The sequence below is a fragment of the Monopterus albus genome, unplaced genomic scaffold (genome assembly GCF_001952655.1).
Source record: "Monopterus albus unplaced genomic scaffold, M_albus_1.0 scaffold159.1, whole genome shotgun sequence".
In the NCBI taxonomy this organism is placed as follows: domain Eukaryota; kingdom Metazoa; phylum Chordata; class Actinopteri; order Synbranchiformes; family Synbranchidae; genus Monopterus; species Monopterus albus.
In genome coordinates this window covers 734,269-753,973 of record NW_018128039.1, presented here as the reverse complement: position 1 = coordinate 753,973, position 19,705 = coordinate 734,269, and the positions used below count along the sequence as shown (strand labels likewise).

Sequence of the window (19,705 nt, the reverse complement as noted above, 5' to 3'; positions counted from 1 at the left end):
CAGCCGACCAACTGCAGACAGTGTCGGCCTTTCAGGGAGCCAAACGCTGGAAGCTACCAGTGAGTTGTGACTTCACAATACATTTACTGTATGGTTTAGTCTCAGCATGTTCATCGACGTCATTACAAGGGGATGATAGAGTTGCTCAGCATCTGTTGGTGTGTCATTAAGGAAGTGTTTTCTAATATGTTAGCCATAACTACTACTACTACTACTTCTTCTTTCAGCTGTTCCCATTAGGGGTCACCACAGCGAATCATCTGTTTCCACCTAACTATATCCTCGGCATCCTCTACTCTCACCCCAACTAACTTCATGTCCTCTTTTAGCACATCCATATATCTCCTCTTTGGCCTTCCTCTTGACCTCTTGCCTGGCAGCACCATCTCCAACATCCTTCTACCAGTATAACCACTATCCCTCCTCTGCACATGTCCAAACCATCTCAGTCTGGCCTCTTTGACCTTGTCCCCAAACAACCTGAGCTGTCCCTTATGTTAGCCAGAACAACCAACCGAAAAACTAATTAATGTAGCTTTAAGTTGTATTTAAAAAATACAAAATATCTAGGCAATCTATGAGCAAATCCGTGAATATGAAGCACTACCCTGACCTTTTAACTTGACAAATATCCAGCTAATATATGGAAAAAATACAATAATCAAGGGAATTTCTACTGGCAGTGGGTTTAGTCTAGCAGTGATGTATTCATCCAATTGCCTATTACTGGCACACACAGGATTTGTGTTCTCTGCTCTGTAATAACACCATCCTCCAGACTTGCCTTTGGCGGCTGCAGTCTGAGGGAGAAGAGAAGCAGCAGCTGAATTATTGAACAAATCAGGGTCCCGGGCTATGTATTTATGATATTGGTAATGAGGCCGCTAGAGATGGTGCCGTCATTCGCAGAGAGAAAAGACATTTTTAAGTTTTGTTGTGTGCATGTGTGCGTGCGTGTGTAGGATGGGTCTACACTGACCTTAAGTGCAGATAATGACTTTACTGACAGCGCTATGGTCTATTCCGCTCATTTCCCCAAAACCGGCTACTTGGTCGCTACATTCATTGTCTGTAATAGCTCTGGATGCTTGAGTGGAGCGCCTCTAAAAGTTGATCTGTGTGTTTACTTGTGTGGTGGTGTGTTGGGACTCTTTCAGTTTTGTACAATAGCCAGGAGCAATTCAGGTAGTTATGTACAGTAAGTGGCTTTTCCCTCATTCTGCTGAAATACCTACCAAGTTAGAGACAAAGTACATAATTATTGGCACACACACTCCTCTCGCTACAGCTGAACATGTCAGCTGCACCTCCGTTTCACCTGGCCACATATAACAACGAGCTTTGGTGTGTTTTTGCTGAGTTTGATCCCTGGTCATTTTCTGCTGATGTCCAGTGGCTCAGTTCTCAGTCCTCTCTGATCTCAGCCTTCATCCCCCCAGCCATAACTATAAATTTCATATTGAAACTTAAATGTTAAATAACAAAACCACCTCCATCTGGTCTGCTGAGGGAGGATTTACAGAAGTGTATAGCTGGGGTAGTTTATCACAGTGACAATGTGCAGGATTAGACTGCTGTGGTCGAGGATCAGGGATGAGTTGACATTTGAATGTGAAGTTTAGGCCAACATCATAATCAAGTACTGTAGATTTCCTTACTCTGACTAGAACCTCTTTGCTGTAGGTGGTGGAGGGCTGATCCCTTTGCCTTTTGCACTCAATCTTAGTGGTTTTGCACTTAATGTGAGAATCTTGGGTAATTATATTTGAATTTTATATTTATATTTATGAATTTGTCTCTTAAGAGATGAAGTATAGGGCATCACTTTCAGCTGGTAGGAGACCCCAGGTTAGGACCGGAACATGAGACTGTGTATTTTATCTGACCCCAGGAGGAGGAGCTGGAATTTGTTTGTGGGTGCAGATGATGCCCAACTCTGCATATTGATTTTGATGATCCAAATTTACCAGAACAACTAGTTACTGGTCCAATGCAGCAGTATATAAATATTGTACAAAATGGTTATTAAATATTTAAATGAGGTTTATTCTTATTCTTTTTCTTTTTCTTTTTTTTTTTTTGCAGTAGTACATCCATGACTTTTTCTTTTTATTTCTCCCTAAAAATCTGTGATTTGTATTTTAGCAATTAACTTCAGCCCTTCCTCACCACCTGCAAGTGAACAGGTCATAGCAGCAGTTTCTCTGCTAATGAGAGGCTCTTCTGACTGGCAGCTGTACCAGAGTAGGTTGGGTTGTCGTAGTGTACATTTCTTAATTAGCGCAGATTCTTAACTGAGCGTCCATAATGACTCCAGGCGGGGTTGCTAGGAGATTTGTGACACGGCTCCAAAGCTTTTATTAGGATGAGAGGAAGACGTTGCTGTGTGGCACAAACACAACACACTATCTCTCCTTATCACTCTCTGACATGTTGTTCAGGAAAATTAAGAATGATGCTAGACAAACATACGGCGCACCGACCAGCCGTAACATTATGACCACTGACAGGTGAAGGGATTAACACTGTTTATCTGGTTACAGTGGCACCTGTTAGTGTGTGGGGTGTATTAGGCAGCAAGTAAACATTCAGTGTTGGAAGCAGGAACAACAGGTAGTGTAAGGATCTGTGTGACTTTGACAAGGGCCAGACTGTGATGGCTGACGACTGGGTCAGAGCGTCTCCCAGACTGCAGGGCCTGTTGGGTGTTCCCGGTCTGCAGTAGACCACAGGGACATGGACGCCCAGGGCCCAGTCATGATGAGTTTGATTTACTGTAGATGAAACTTTTAAATTTCATTCATCCTTTTCAAAAGATTCAGTTTTGTCTGAGCCTTGGTTAGAATGGTTGAAAATGAGAAATACTGTTCATTGCTCTCTATGAAGAGAAACATTCAGCAGCTATAGTGGTGATATCACAGCTGGAGTGAAGAGCCTGTTGGATGTGTCTAAACAATCATCTCTAACTTGTCCTCACCACCACAGTTTTCATTACTTTTACATAACTTTTTCACTCTTCCTGATAGTAGAACTATGGAAATAAACAGATTCACAGAAGATGGACAGTGAGCTGCCTTGTTCAGTTCAGCGCTTCTCTGTTCTGTCCTACTTTTAAATTTGATAGTTTTCATTGTATTCACACTCAGTACACAGACCTAGTCATTCTCTTTCTCTGTCAGATGTTCTCTCACACACAGATACAGCTCAGCTTGACTGTCAGCACTGACACATTGCTCAGTCTGCATCTGCCAAACGGTGTGGCGCATGGAAGTGTCTGACATTCACTAGCAACAGTCCCAATAACACTGATCAAACAGCAGATATGAGGCTTACACCCATACACATGGCGCTCTGCTTATCAGCAGCCGGCAGCACAGGTCTGTACTCCCTCTATGTCACATTCACTTCACTATATGGTACATTCAGTGATTCATTTCACTGCAGTCAAAGTCAGCTCAGTTTGATTCAATTTGACTCAGCTCACTTCAGCTGAATACAATTAAGTGCGTGCAGTGCAACTGTCACTTTGTAAGAAATGATTCATGACATGTAGAGACGGTCTGTGCTTGATAAAAGCAGTCTGATCTCAGGAGGAGAGGTGTTTTCATTTGAGCCTTCATGGCTTTAACTCATATCTGACATAAAACTAATATGGAACGCATGTAAATGACACATGTAAAAGAGGTCTGACATGAAAAGGCAGCAATCAATGAAATAATTTCTATATTTGCATATAAATGAATGTGCATTTTGTGACATTATGTAGATAAAGTACATGCGTGATTCACCCTAAAAGCTTTACAGCATTTAAGGGCATTATACCTCTTTACAGACTGGTATTGCTAGGAGAAGCTTGTACCTTATATTGACAGTGTATAGAGCATTACTACCACATCCACCAGTCCAGTGCCTTTGAGAAGTATGTACATTTTTGTCATTTATGCACCTCACATGTAATGTCACATTCGGCGTCAAAGGGAATTAGTCACTCAAGGCTCTGGGGCAACATAATATGGCAGATCTAAGGTTTTCCCTGAAAAAGCCATTTAAGTATCAGCTGACAAGTTTTCAAGTGCCAAAATAAATGTAAACAAGTCACATGAAGGTGAGAGTTGTGCTTTAATCAAAGCGCTTTTACTTGTACAAGAGCAAGTCTTTTAGGGTGGGGGCTGAGTGGTTGGTTTTGCATACGAGCGTCCAGTTTGTTTGCCTGTTTCACAGCTGTTTTTGGGACAGCCATTCAGGGATGTCTCCTGTGGAGTGAGAGAGAGTCCTGAACGGAGCTGTGCTACATGTAGCCCGCCAGTTCATGGTGCCATGTCTGAAAGAGGCAATGGTCTGGGGCCTGCAATGTGTGAGCTTCTCGTTCAGCTTGTTTTCTAAGTAACAGCTTCCTCTTTCAGTCGTTCAATAAGCCACGTGTACAGCAAAGATTTCCATTTGTATTTGGAAGCAAAAAAGCAAAAGAAGCTCCTAAAATTGTAGATTACTATTAAGATTATTAAGAACTCTGTGGAACTTTACAGGGCAAATGGAGTTCATAGTAGTGTGTGTGCGAGAGATGCAGAGAGAGCAACCTTGCAAGAATTTTGTGCCTCGTCCTGTTTGCCGCACTCTGTGTGTGGTAATGAGTGTGCATGTGAGTGTGTGTTTATGCACAGGAGTTTCCACAGTTTTTCTGCTATGCCTGTGGCTGAGTTTTGAATGTAAAAGTTGTGGAAACAACATAAGTAAAACACTCAAAGCTGACACTGGTTGAAATACATATCTGCAGCAGTTTGTCAATTGTATTTTCTGACCTGCACAGAGGATGTTTGTGAATTTGCTTTGTGTGTGCTTGGTTGAGTGAAGAGCTCGTGCAGGAGGCAGACTCATTTATCTTCCCTGACTCAGCCCATTTCTTTTGTCCTGGATATTCACCATCATTTTTCTGACTTATTTAAACCCACAGCTTCATATCTTTATATTTCAAGTACATACTTCAGTGAACCTCATGCAGAGGAACTGCAGCAGGTAAATGTTTTTTCATTATTGGAAATGAAGGACATGCTTTATTCAGGTCTTCCATTGGATTTTAAACAGTACAGAAACCACAGTGCAGCCTTTATAGTCTGCAATGAATGAGGTGAAATCCCGTCTTTTTTGCACAATATACAACCAACCAATAATTCCCTGTAGAGCTTATAAGATGTGTTTGTGCTCACTAACCTTCCATATGTTCCGCTGTTACTGCAGTTTTTGTAATTTCTAGTTACTGTATGAGTACCCACAGCAAATGGGTGAGAAACTGATAAAAGCTTCACATTTGTTTTCAAGCCTTTAACAACTTTTTTTCAGAAAATTGAGCATTGTAGTTAACACTCGCATTCCAAATAATATCATATAGATAGATGACATCTGAAATTAAAAACCACCATCCAGCAGATCCTCGTCAGGGCCATGTCTCCTCTGTCGGAGGAGGAAACCTCCTCCTTCCAAACCAGATCCCCTCACTATGTCCAACCCACTGTGTTGTCCTCATGAAGCCACTCAGTGACCTAGAGCTGCAGCCATGAGTCAGTTCACTGGTAGAAAATTTACTGGCAGCTATTTAGAAGCAACAGTCACCGACATGTTCTGGTTCCACCTTGTTTAATGTGAGGAGCTGAAAATATGGAGTCAGCCAGTAACTTGTGCCGTCTATCATTAGTGAGACATGAAATGACTTAGCTGACTAAGCCTGTAAATAAAAAGACTTTACAGCCTCAGGTCAAAAATGTTAATGACTGAAGGAATAAAAACTGCACAAAGTGTTTGCAGAAGCGTGAAGAGATTGTTGGGAGTGATAGTGATAATACATCTTAAATTATTTTTATTCATTAAGTAATGTTATGGACCACTAATTAGCACTTCCTAATCTGCCTACAGCTTCTTTCTTCCCTAAGCATCAAACTATCTATGCACCTCTCTGACAGCTGAAGCATATTTTTACACGTTGTCTGCTTTATTATGGGAGCTGCATTGTGTTTATGTTGGGCTGTGAGCAGCAGTACTGTGGTTGAGCACATACTCTGTTAGAAAAAATGGATGAATGATTTCAAGATTTCCTCACAGCAGAGTCCACAATGTTTCCTCTTTTCACTCATTTACTGTACTAGCTATATAATAGACATGCAGTATTTAACAGTATTTAGCTGTGAATTTAGATTTTGGACACGTATTTCTGTGATCATTATGACACACATGAGACTGCTTTAGTGCTGTCCTAAATGTTAAACAGGGATGCATTAACATCTGTTTACAGTGTAATGGGGGTGTTTACAATTTAAAAATGGCTGATGTTTATAAGAGTGAACACGGTGGTTCTAAAACTAGACAGAAAGATGCATGATTTTATGCGTATACACACTTTGACTCCTGAATTTATGGAGTTGTCAACAGAGGTTGTTCAGCATTTACAGCATCCATTTCCCCTCAGAACAGTATGTCTGACATCCGTTTTGCAGAAATGATGGACAATGTCCTCAGGGCTTTGAGCACTCTTGTCACCCCAACACCTCAGGTTTGACCCCTTCTTGTTAAACACATCCTGTCAGTCCTCATCTCCCTCTGACCTTTTCTATTAGCCCCACCTGCACTGTGTGCTCTGGAAATGAATAAATGTAGCTGAAAGAAATTAGAACAACAAACGTTTAACAGCCGTCTGCTGCTGGCACTAGTCTGGCTCTGTACAGTTGTGTTATGGAACAGCGTGTTTTGTAACAAGAAAAGAAGCGGAAAATCTAGCCAAGGGCAGAATGCTGAGAAAGAGAAGCTGCGGTGAAGGAAGCTAATGGCAGATTTTTAATGCTCTGCTTTATTTGATCTCGTCCTTGTTATTGCAGCATTCAGTATCTAATTCAGTGTTTCATTCCATTTGCTGCACAAAAACACTAAACCATGAGTTTTGCTCTTCTTCTGAATCTACTCACAGCTTCCATGTCTAGACAGTGAAATGACCAGTGAGGTTGAGCCATGAATTTAGGGGAGAGAATCACTATAGAAAAAAGGACAAAATGTTACCCCAGTATCCTGCTTTGTCTTCGTTTGTCTCTCCACTTTCATGTCCTGCCACCATTTTTCATGACTTAGACAAACTTTGTCAGAGTCACTTTGCTGCATTTGAAGGTTCTTGCAGTTCCATTCAAAGTGAGTCCTTGTGATGTTCTGGTCAGTGCAGACAACAATGTTTGTTTAGTCTGACAGGAGCTTTTAGATTGAGAAATTCCTCCGTTCTCTTTGTGCATGCCCTCATTCTCAGTTGTCCTCAGTGAAACACACTTGATATGCGCTGCACAGCAGATCCATAAAACTCTTCTCTCCTGCTTTTGCTCTTAGTTTTGCTAATGAACTGTAACCCTTATTTAGCCAGTCATCATGGATAAGAAGGATTCATGTTAACATATGCTTCATGCTTACAGATAGCATGTTTATGCACTAGTTTGATAGTACAAAGAGTAGCCTCAGTCTCTATGGCTTAATCAGTTGAAATGATCGTCTCAGAGCTGCTGGTGGTTTTCCTGTGATCCTACAATGATCATGTGGGAGCTCAGAGGCAAATTCACTGGAGGAAATGTGTGAAAGTGAGTAGATAAACCACTTTCCTGGCTTGTCTCGCTGCAGGGCAAACCATCATGGTTTACTATACAAATACAGCAGCGTAGGAGTCCCACATGTTACCGACTACTTTGCCTTTAGCCTGTAGAAAGAACTCCGAAAAATATACAGATATACATTTAACTTATTCCGATTTTAAGCTTCCATTGAATAATATTTTTATATTAATAAGTCCTATGACTACATGCAATGTGAAGAGCAGTTTCTTACACTGGTGAACCCACAGAGAATAATCAGCAGCTCTACAGTTCTATGTAACTTTAGATCCTCTTTTAGCTCACTGTTTGCGATTTAGGACACATTTACAGTACTACGTGGTTAAGTGTCAGCACACTCAGCAGCACCTAGGAGCTGCTTTGAGAAGAAAAGGTTAAGCCCATGGTATGAAACCTGTGCAGCACCAAACGGCAGACACAAAGATACCTGGATGTGAAAACTGGAATATTTAGCAGCTAAATACGCAGATATTTTTATCTGGAATATTTAGGCTTGGCTTCTTCAGGTGGACACAAACAGGATTTCAAATTAGCAGTAATCTTGCTCTGTGTCTTCTTGGTGTATGTAGTCAGGTGTTTTCTAACATTTAAGCCATAACAAATTTACAAGGTTAAAAACTAAGTCCAGCCATATGTTACTGTGGATGTCAAGTTATACAAGTCTTCCTCCTGTGTGCAAACCAGTTTGTTGACTTCTGGGCAGTCAAGAGTGTTTTCTGAAGTGCCAAGCAGTTATGTTTCATGCCAAAAATACCATTTGCTTACAGATCAATGCAGCATTTCAAACACAATATATTCAGGGATAGGACGGTCAAAGTGTATGAATGTGCTGCTTAGGGATGACAGCTTTTGCTTACAGCTTTTGTTGTGTAGCTGAATATTTCACCTTAAGCTGGCAGTTTATGTCACTGTATTTTGTCTGTTTGGGAGACTTTTATTCCATAACCATTATCTCATCCTCTGTACTTCCCTCCGAGGACCCAGAATGCAGTCTGTCATCAGGCGGTGACAGTCACACTCCACAAAGACGGCCTCGTCGTTTCTGACTCACTGAACCCATGGCTGTGGTGCCAAGCCGCGCTAAATGCTGCACCATTTTTCATGCCTTTTCCCATCCCTCTCTCCTCCAGCGGAGTGTTAGCTCATCAGAGCAGGCCTGTCGCCCGCCTGCCAAAGCCATCATCTACATCACCATGCTCCAGTGGAAACACAATCACTGCTTTCTATGGAAAACCGAGCACCAGGGTATAATAGGAGCAATATGTTTTTCTTCTGTCTCTGTTCAAACAACATGGGTGGAATGGCCAAAAGAGGAGTGTGTGCAAGGAAGGGAAAGTTAGTGAATGAAACAGATCCAGATTCTTTCAGGCAGATGCCTGAAAAAAGGTGTAGTTCTGCAGGGAAGTAGTTAATGTAACATTTTGGTGCAGAAAGTCTCACCTGAAAAGACCACAAAGAAGAAATTATTTATTTTTTCCAGTCTTCACTTGCAGATGAAGTTGGCTCAGTGTCATGAAATTCCACAAGTAACTTTGAATTAATTATTTGGCCACTTGAGGTCAACCAAAAATCTATAGGTTTTATACTGGAAATGCTGGTTATTTAGACATCAAGCAGTTATGGAGCAACAGTAGAATTCATCAGGAGTCATGTTTGTGTTTTGGACAGATTCCTGCTTCGTTTTCTAACCAATTAGTTCCTAACTTTGTTTGTTAGTTGATCAGTTGTTATTGTAGAAATAATGGTAAACAATTAAATGAATCAAATTATCCATTAAAAATGAGAAAATTAGTTTTATTAGCTTAAAGCATAAATATTTAGTTTCGCAGTTAGGTGCCATTTTTTGAAGGTGTCTTTCTAAAGCTGTATTTATGGTTCTGCGTTGAATCTACACCATACCTACGGCATAGGTCGCATGTAGCCTCATACTCTATGCCATAGCCTTATATGCACCTTCCCAGAAATGTAGCTACACATTGTAGTGACGCAGACCACAACAGCTGTGATTGGTCGCACAGTATTTCCTCATTACTGTCTCTTAGTGACCAGACAAGCACAGAAAATCCCCCTTTATTTTGCCTCAGTTGGTTCAGTGATCATACATCATCCAATGTCTTCTCTCTTTTGCGTTGCAGTTTCAGTAAAAGGAACTGGCGTTCAACATCCATTAGTTTTAACTCCATCATGACCCGCTCGGTTTCAGTTGCCATTGTTAGTAAGCGACAAAGATAAGCAAAACAGTAGCACAGAAACCTAGTGCCAACTGGCATTCTAACAGTTTGATTGCAGGGCAATACAGACACACCAGTGCACGAGTATAAATGCTCACAACAGCGTAAGCCATTTAATGTAACCTACAGCGCAGGCTCTACGTAGATTCAACACAGAACCATAAATCAAGGTTACTGATAAGGTTACACATAATGTCTGGGCCCTAGCATGTGGTTCCATGTCTTTACCGGACACAGAGGCCACAAAATTACACAAAAATGTTGATGGGAGTCGGACCAACTCTCAGATAATAAGTTACTGTCATTTTCCTTTGTGACATGCCAGACAGGGTCTTTATATTTCACACGCTGTAATTCTGTCTCACTTCATGAAGTCTTGGTAACCGTAAGGTGACCATGTGGACCTGTTTCCTGTCATTCTGGCAGGCTCTGCTCACTAAGGGGCAGAAGTGCTACCATTCTTGTTAGCATCACTGTCACCTGTAGCTCATATCTTAATTATCTGGAAGCAAGTGCTGCACTGTACCTCATACCCGCTCTCACATTTAATCAACATTCGATACCAGATTCCCACCTCTTGGCCACCCTGCCGTCAAATTACCTGCTACCTCCTCTGTAGCTTCGTCTGTGTTGGGCAGGAACAATCTCTATTACAAGTTAACCAGATGGCTGGGGCCCGGCAGTGGAACAGTCATCATTAACCTGCAGGGCTCGTCTCTATGTGTACACCTCTTCTCTTTTAACTCACATCTCCTCTCTTGACTCCCAATTGACAGAACTTCCCCAGCCTCTCAAACTCTAAGACACTGCCATCCAGGAGAGCTGAGGGCTGTCTGTACAGGTTAGTCAGCCAGTGGATTCACTTTTTTACGGACTGTACATTTTTGCGATTTAGGTCAAATTTAATGGGGCTCAACTTTAGGTTCACCACTAACAAACAGAACTGTTAGACAACACCAAATCAAGTCTGAAGTCTGTTAGAGCAAATCGCAAAAGTCCTAAGTCCTCCAGGGCATATCGGAGTCACGTCACAAATTAAAAAAAAAAAACTGCAGGATTGAAGTCTTTCAAGGCTAAATGCTATGTCCAATTTCAGTCTACATAAACCGGTGTGACTCAGGTCTGAGTGAAGTGTGCTGGGCTTTGAGCACTGACAATTCACAAGTGGCAAGTGCCTGAACACATCTTGTGTAGACACAGACAGAGCTGTGTGTAGATTTCATTATGATTTCACTCACGTCGGTGAGCGTCACCTTTGTCTTTGCGGTTTGTCCTGCATCGTTGGCACTAGTCGGACCCTGTTGGTGGCTTTTCAGTTGATTTGGCACGTTGAATCGGCGGTGGACTTTGTCAATGAGAAAGACCACTTTGATTGGCTGTTCAGCTTAACGAATCAAAGAAAAAGAAAAGAAGGGTTCAGCAAAGCGCCTTCAGCCTGTTGCTGTAGTATCCATGGATTTCACCCATTTACTATAGTTTCTCTTTGTTTGTCACCTCCATGACCTCCTTTCTTCTTTAACAACCAAAAGACCAAGAGAATGTCTTTGTCATTTACAACTTCTTGAGATACATTCTGGTTTAGAAGCAGCAATAAAGTGTTTGTGGTGAGCGAGAGCTGCTTTGTTTATAGTTTATATATCTGCAGTCTAGGTCTTCTTCTTTCCCTTTCTGAATAGTGAATACGGACACCGCAACTTGCTGGTAGGAGGAATCATTTCTCTCACGTAGATGCAGTACGTACAGTATGTATTAGTGGGCCATTGGCTGTGGTCTCTGCATTGTGTTCATGTGCCATTTTTTGCCCAGATGAAGGCAACATGAGGTGACACAACGGTTGGCCTTTGTCTCTGCTAGTTATTTCAGATCAGCTTGGCATGGTTCTGCCCTTAAAAACAGTAAAGAGCATCAGAGCCACAATGACTTGACATTAGACTGACATTAGAATTGTGTCAAAACACACAGCTTGAAATGACTGTGTTTATATAGCAGGGGTGCATCAGGCTGCTCGATAAAGCCAAACACTTAATCCTGGCTAGCACGCTTCCTCAGAGACATGCAGGTTCATACTTGTAGCTTGTAGCATTTCACTAAGTTTACATTTACCTCGCAAGCTTAAAGTCATAATAGGAAATTGATGCTCCAAGTTACAACTTTAACAGTATGAGCAGTTGCTTTTATCCTCTGGCACAAAGCTCAGGCACATTATATCCAAAGCCCTAATTCTGCAGTGAACTGTCTCTGTGCTATCATAGCTTTGCAGCTAATGAGAATGTAATGGAGAACAATCCCATATATAAGTTAAAAGCACATTTGTTGCCACGGAGGTTAGCCCAGTTCCTGTTTGTAAAATTAGCCCCCAGCTTACTGTATGTTTAGAAATTCCCCAACTGCACATAAGAGAGGTCATCACATTTTAACGATGGAAATGACTCCATCCCAGGCCTGAACCATTAAAGGACCCTGTTCACTTCTTGTGAGTGTTCTCCCTGGGACATCTATAGCATAAACCTATGATCACTCAGTGAGCATTTCTGCTTCAATTGCACATCCAGCGGAAAGAACATTGTTACTCATTAAAAATGCATGTGCAGATGCTTTAGTGATGCAATCCTGTAAAATGCAACACAGTGGGACAGTATGTTGCACACAGCAGCTTTTATGAGAGTCAGAATGGTTTCTGTCAAGCTGTGATATGGCAAAAATCCCCTCTAAGCCATGTAAATGACTGCAACTTTAGCTTTTTAGGGACAAAATCACAGTCACAGAGAAAGTTGAAAGTGAAAGACGGGGGCGGGGAATTCAACTAGAGTGTATGTGCTTTGCATCAGCTGGTGGTGACTGACAGTTTCATTGATTGTCGGTGATTTCAGATTGCTTTCGGTGATTTCAGTCAGTTCACATCCTTTGATGGAAAAGGACATGTCTCCTTGTAAAGAAGAAGGTGAAACACATGAGGAAACAGAGGCCATCACCATGAAACATGAGAAGAAACACTGTTAATAATACAGCAATATTTGTGCATTTATAGATATTGAGATTATAATGTTCTTATGTCTGACAGCTGACAGGAAAAAGGTCTTTATGGTTTCCTTCGGGTGAGCCACAGTGACGGTTTACAAATCAAGACTGTTTTCCAGTGAGGTGACTTTAAGATGACTAATTAACAGAGAATTGAACCTGAGGCTCTGAGAAGAAGACGAGACAACCGAATAGACCAGCATCATCAAGTGCTGAACATTTAGAGCTGTGGCAGCAACACTGAGGAAGTTCTGTGAAAAGTATTTGGTGTAATGTCTTTATTTGTAAAACAGGCTACTGCTATTTCTATTGTACCATTCACAAGAATTACTCCCCAACAAAGTTCTACCCTACTTCATGTATTCTTTGTGGAGTGCGACCTCGTCGATGGCTGTAACCATCATCCTGAGTTGACTGAACAGAGAAATGGCCAGTCAGCTGTTCGATTAGTTTGGCAATGCTTCCAATCACACAAACGTTCCTCCAAACACTGACTGTTGATTGACAGGTCATTCCTGTTGCCAGCTTATGTTTCATTTAGAGATCAAGTCACCTCTGTTATTTTTCAGTGCATAAAACCTTCTGTTGTTTTACACCGATTCTGATATGTGCCTATATAACGAGCGTATAATTTTAGGAAGGCTGTGAACAGCGAAGATGAGGCACTGGAACAAACTCTCTCAAACTGTGTGCATTTTGAGAAAATCGTAACAGTTATAAAATTTAGAACAAAAAACAAGGGAGAAGGTGTGCTGTGCCACAGACTGGTTGTTAAGTGTGCATGTTCACAGCTCATTCATATTTTTGTCTGCCTGCTGAGTGGTACAGTAAAATGAATGTGGTGCTGTCCAGACAGCCAGAGCTATATGAGCGCACATTCACTGACACATACTGATGACTTTGCAAGGAGAGGAGTTAAGGTCTGTCCAAAAGGTGACCAGGTGCTAAAGGGGTCTTAAAAGTCATTAAATCTAGTGAGAAAGTCTCTATGTTGGCAACCCTTCTTATTAACCTTAACATGCCCCCTTCCTGTTGTAATGGATCCTGTGGAATGGGACCAGGATTATCTAATAGAATATTTGAAAGGTTATACATAATTTACTAACTCAAAAAATGGATTTAGTGTTAAGATAGTGCCGTAAAAGTGCAGCTTTAGAGTGGAAACGCCACACTGCTACTTCTGCTGTTCAGTTTCTCCCTGCTGTCCCCACCTGTGATGTTATTGTCATCACCCATTGTGCTCTGTAAGCTTGGTGTATTCTTGCAAGGTGTGAAGAGTTCAGAGACTCGATGCTCGTCCTGCATTCACAGTCCTTTCCATCTAAGTTGGCTAAGTTGGCTATGGTCACAGAGGTAGGAGTGTTTTACTGCAAGTGTTGGATCCTCTTGTATTTATAAAAATAATTTGTTTAGAATCATAAAGTATATGGAGCGAGGAATATGAGGTGATGATTTTTATTGCTAATGAAAATATGGATTTACTCTTGAAATAAACAACCTCTTTGGCATCATGCTCAAATAAGATTGAACAATAAACCTAAACACACCACAATGTTTAGTGTTTAGATGGTTAGTCAATTTCCACATAAGATTCACATCTGATTATGATAATCAGCTCTTTCTTCAGCCTCTTTCCGTTGTTCAGCTTTGTGATCTGGCAATATCTGAGCCTTTTGTCACTGCAATGAATCGTTGCAGAGAAAATGAGGAAAACGTGGCCTTTGTGATGAATTTGAGTTCACAGTTTAATCACAATGTTCTCTGAGCTGTTTAGGCCTGGGTTTAAAGCAGAAAGACAGATCACACTTACAGAGAGAGTAAACAAGAGGGAGTGCAGTTTTATTAAAGTATGAGCAGGAAATAAATATCACTGTTTATTCATGATGACATCTGTGGAGCAATTCACATTCAGCAAAGGTTGCCTGCATTTGGACCAGCTCTAAAGCCCCGTGGCCAGGCCAGTCTGGGCCTATAATTGGCTGTTTTCATACATAGAGCAAAGCAGGCTGAGGATTTCTGCCTTAGGTGTGATTCACACAATAAAATAACAACATTCACTCATGCATCAGTATGGGACCTATTCACAGAGACAGACCTGGAGGGACATGCAGACAGACTAAAGAGCTAAAACTGACAGACGTATGGTGAGAATAACGTGTAACGTCTGATGTCCCCACCCATCAAAGTGCACACACACAATTAGAAACACAGAGAGAGGTTATTCTCTGCTCCATATCCACAGACATGAATTTACACACGGACAGAGAAAGATGGTAAACATATTGGCTTCTTGGTTATTCAAACATTTTTCAGAAAGGTGCAGCCTCCTCGGACTGAACCACGCTGAAAGAGAGGTTGGGGCCATGCTGTAGCCATCGAGCTAGCCAGGAGAAACTGGTCTGACTGTGATGTGACTTCTGCTGCCAGGACACTCTTGTAAACCTCTGTGAGAGTGTAACTGAACTGTAATTAACATATTTTTTATCATCATTAATGGTGAAAAGCATGAACAGCTACACTAGGAGCTCTGTGAGTATTGTAAATACTTTCTTTGAATAAACGACTAATCTGAAGTATGAAACATATGCACAAATCACATCACATTTGCCACAAGCCACCTGGTGAGTATAAACTAGGTGCTAGCATCATGTTCCTCTGCCATAACTGGACCGTCTGCTTTCTGATTGTAAAATCAAGTGCTTCCAAACTGCAGATGACTTTGGTCGCCCACTTTTCTCTGATGTGACCATGCTCACTACTATCCACCGCTTCCGCCCTATTTCAAATGCTTTAATACGCCTCATTGATGTTGTCAGTCAGTCGCTGACACAGCCATCTCACTCAGCTATGTGACCAGACCCGCCTAATCAGCAATTAAATTGCCAAATATTTTAATGACCGATTTTATTGATTAGTTGTTGCAGCCCTTAGTACTGGACAGACTTAGATTTTGACCTAATTGTGGCTCTTGGGGGTTCAAACTGATAAAGCCATAGCTCCCCTGTGTGTGTGTTGCACATGCTTGACCTTTTTCCTGATGCTTACAGTGGAGCATGTAAACAGAATACAATCGATTGGACTAATTAGTGAAAAGAACATTGGCCCATCACCGCTACCAAGGCTGGTAAGGACAAAGAAAAAGCTCATTACTGGTCCCGTGGAAATCTTTCAGAAAGCATATTTTTCTGCTGAAGGGAACATGATTTATTAACACAATGGTCAGTTGTGTTTTTGTTTGAAATGTTTTTAGTTTTAACTTCATATGTACCTGAAAGCTGCATGTTTGTTAGATCCTTGAACTTACAGATGTTTACTGAGTGAGTCACGTTATATTTTTCCACCATCTTCTTGGCCTCCTCTTTTAAACCCTTGAGATCATCTGCTTCGTCTCATGTGCATATTTTCCTAAACTACAGCTTCATTATGAAACAGGGCCCTGCTGTTTTTTCTGTACTATAAGCCTATTAGGGATTTCCTCTGTTCTATATTTAATAATGCATCATCACGTGGCTCTCCAGCCGCAGCCCAGGGAACAACAGTGAGGTTCTCCTGGTGTCTGCAGCCTTCATCCCGACTGCCCACTCAAGATTCAGGCCTCGCCTCGTCTGCTAAACAATGATTGCCCTTATTCATTTGATTCTAGTCTGTGCTGTGAAACAGTGGCTGCATTTCCATTGTGACTTATATGGGAGTGAAAGGCAAAAATAAAATGGTTCAGATTAGACAGAATTTTTGAAATTACAAGGCTTAAACATTGTCAGTGAATTTGAAGCTCAGACATATCTACAGCTTACCCTGTTTCATGGGCATATGCGGTAAAAGGATTTTTTACCTCTTTACTAATAAAGCACCTTGCTTTTTCTTATTAAAGGTGTAGTGCAGTGAAACTGCTTGATGTAACATCAAAGCATGAAGTATTCCCCTAACCAAAAAGTCTGTCTCACCACAAGCAGGCAGAGACATTTGGATCAGTGTGGCTGAGAAGAGATGGAGGAAGAGGAGGGAAGAGAAGAGAAAAGAAAGTGGAGCTTTGTAGGAGAAGCTTTGTGAGGCTTTACCCTCCCTCACTGTAAGGACATAGAATGTTAAAAGTGGAGGAGAGGAATTTGCATTCTCTAAATTGCTCCCTGCCTTTCTCTGTCTTCTGAGCTCCCATGCTGACTGTCCAATGTGCACTCACTCTCTCACTCTTAAATATTTCAGTTCACTGAAGCTTTACAGATGTGATGTTTCCATCAGAAACATGTTGCTGAAGCCACAGGAAAGTGTATATAAATACATATAGACGGGTGGCATGTTAAAGGGCAACCCAACATACTGCGTCTCAGTGAGGTGCTGGGCTACCAGAACAGCTCCAGTGCACCTTAGCACTGACTCTCCAAGTCTGTGAACTCCCCAGGAGGTCTGAACACTGTTTTTCCAACAGATATTCCCTCAGAAACAAGTTGAGTGTAATATCAATGAACAGGCAGAATGTACCAGAGAATTTACGTGAAACTTTTTTTTAGCCAAATGTCCTGTGAGTAGTGGGTTGGATGGTGGTAACTCTGCTTGTTTATCTAGCATTGTCGTAACGGCACTTTATGAACGTTCAAGGGTGTAAATGTTTTCTAGTAGAACCTTTAAATGACAATATATGAGCCTAACACATCACAAGATTATAGTCACACACAGCTGAAACAACCTCTTTTTGAAACTAAGTAATTAACAATAAATTTGCCAATATTAATCAGTATGACATTTGTATTAAAACCTTGATCATGAAGTAGATATTTTATACTATTTATGTATTTAAAATGTTTTTAAAATGATATTAAATTAGAACATAAAGCATAGTTTTTTTCTTAATACGTTCAAAATACCCACCACTAGACATAAAAGCAGGATTACAAGTCAAAGTCAAAAGATAATTAAATAAATAAAGTGAATCACTAATCTGTCAATCACACTGATGGATCAGATGTCTGTGTACAGATCAGTAGACAGGCCTTACTGCGTGACTCCATGTTATATATTCTGCTGCACACAATACACACATGGAAAAAAAAACACGCCCCCATAAACTTGCTCATAACACACAAGAGGGGCAGTAGGGGTCGTCATGACAACCAAGAATCTCAGACAAGTCCCGCCTCTTAAAACTTCAAACCAGAAGCCCACATGTGTCTCTGGTTCTAAATCTGGCAGGAAGGCAGGGCTGCAACTCAGAGAGACAGAGGGCCGGAGCAGCAAGGCTCTCCACAGCAGAGCAGCAGCCTGCACAAAAAAAAAAAAAGGGAGACAGCCGGGTCACAGGAGTCCACTGAGCATTCAGGAAACAGCCCACAGCTCAGGGACTTGGCCAAAAGAGGCGGGGAGCAGTTTGCCATTGGAAAAGCTGACAAGACAGCCGGGGAGTGGAGAGAAAGAGAGAGGTGGATGCCTGACGTGGATTTGGTCAGTGAAGGCCCCATGCAGCTTCTTTGCAGCAGCACCAACCCATTTTTATCTGGCTGACACACCTCGACTTTGAGCAGAGCTCACCGGGAGCCCAGAAGGGAGGGAAACGGGAAATAAAGAGAGGAAGAAGCAGTAAGCAAGAAAAACAAAGCATGGTAAGTTTGGCTTCACTGCCATGTTTGGACAGCTCATTAACTGTGTGGTGCTGTTGTGGGCGGGGAGGTGGGCTGAGCTTTAGGTGCTGCTACTTTAGTCCTTCAGAAAGGGACCAAATTAGAGCTGCAGGTCCTCCTTTGTAGTTTGCATTTGGCTTCTTTCTTTTGCTTGTGTTTGTGCTCGGCAGCCCAGAAAAAAACACAACAAAACACGATAACCACTGTACAAATGCAGAGCCCCCAAGACTGAAACACTTAAATGTATTTATTGTGAACTGAATAAACTGGGAAGAAATGAAGCTCAGGAACTTAATTTTTTCTTTCAGAAATGAAATGAAGCAAGCAAAGTGATTTCCAAGGCTGTTTGCATTTTGCCCCTTTTCTAGAATCGGTGTATAGAGACAGAGAAGGGTCGCCTGGTGGTTGCACCGGCCACCCTGCTCCCCCATATCAGTCCCACCAACACAAATGGTTTCAATTACTTTGTCCCTCCAGGGAGCGAGCTGCTATAAATAAGTCTGCGTGTGGACAGACTGTAGCCTACTGTCGGGGTTCATCTGTAGAGGAGCAGGCAAGTCTCTCAACACTGGTTCTGCTCTGGTGGGAGGGGATCAGCAGCAGCTGTGATGAGGGAACATGTGTTTGTGTTTATGTAGCTCCAGTCTCTCTGTGTAGCTCAGAGGGTAAAAGCAGTTTCTTTTTTTAAATCTACTGGGACAAGTTCAAGCTAGGTCTGAAGTCTCTTGGAGCTAGTGTCAAGTAAAGTCTCACATTGGGGCTGGCTATGGTTTGGATATTTTGGAAACCAATATTAAACCCGAATTTTAGTATAATACCAAATAACAATTTTTAAAAAGCTTACCAGGAATCTAAATAATGTTGGCCATAAATCCCTGTTGTCATTTTTGTCTGAAGTTCTTTTGGTTGTGTTCAGAGTACAGCTGAAGAAAAAAGTCAACTCAGCCATGGAAGCTTTAAAAACCTCCAGCAGTGTAATCTGTTGCTCCAAACCAACTTGTTTATTGCTGAGGTATGGATGGCTGCACCGCCCTTGTCCCATTCCTCAAGAAGTCGCAGTCATTAGTATCAGCATACTTTGGTTTGTGTATCTAGGAACACACAACACCTGTTAATAGCTTTACGAACATGATCTAGACTTCAATTACTTTTTAAAATTGCATTAGTGAGAATTTGTTTATATCCAGGCAGAAAGCCAATGAGTGCTCTCTTT

At 41.6% G+C, this 19,705-nt stretch overlaps 1 protein-coding gene across 7 annotated transcripts in view; it reads left to right on the top strand.

Moving 5' to 3' along the window:
• The window catches only part of sgcd (sarcoglycan, delta (dystrophin-associated glycoprotein)), a 241,934-nt gene that overhangs the window by 109,548 nt on the left and 112,681 nt on the right, over positions 1-19,705 (top strand). Inside the window, exon 1 of one of the 7 annotated variants that reach the window (XM_020615171.1) lies at positions 18,147-18,474. The exons of the other annotated variants lie outside the window; for them this stretch is intronic. Within the exon in view, the coding sequence (XP_020470827.1) occupies positions 18,472-18,474 (3 nt within the window). The 5' untranslated portion in view covers positions 18,147-18,471. Of the gene's footprint in view, positions 1-18,146; positions 18,475-19,705 lie in introns of those variants that run through there. 7 annotated transcript variants of the gene reach the window in all.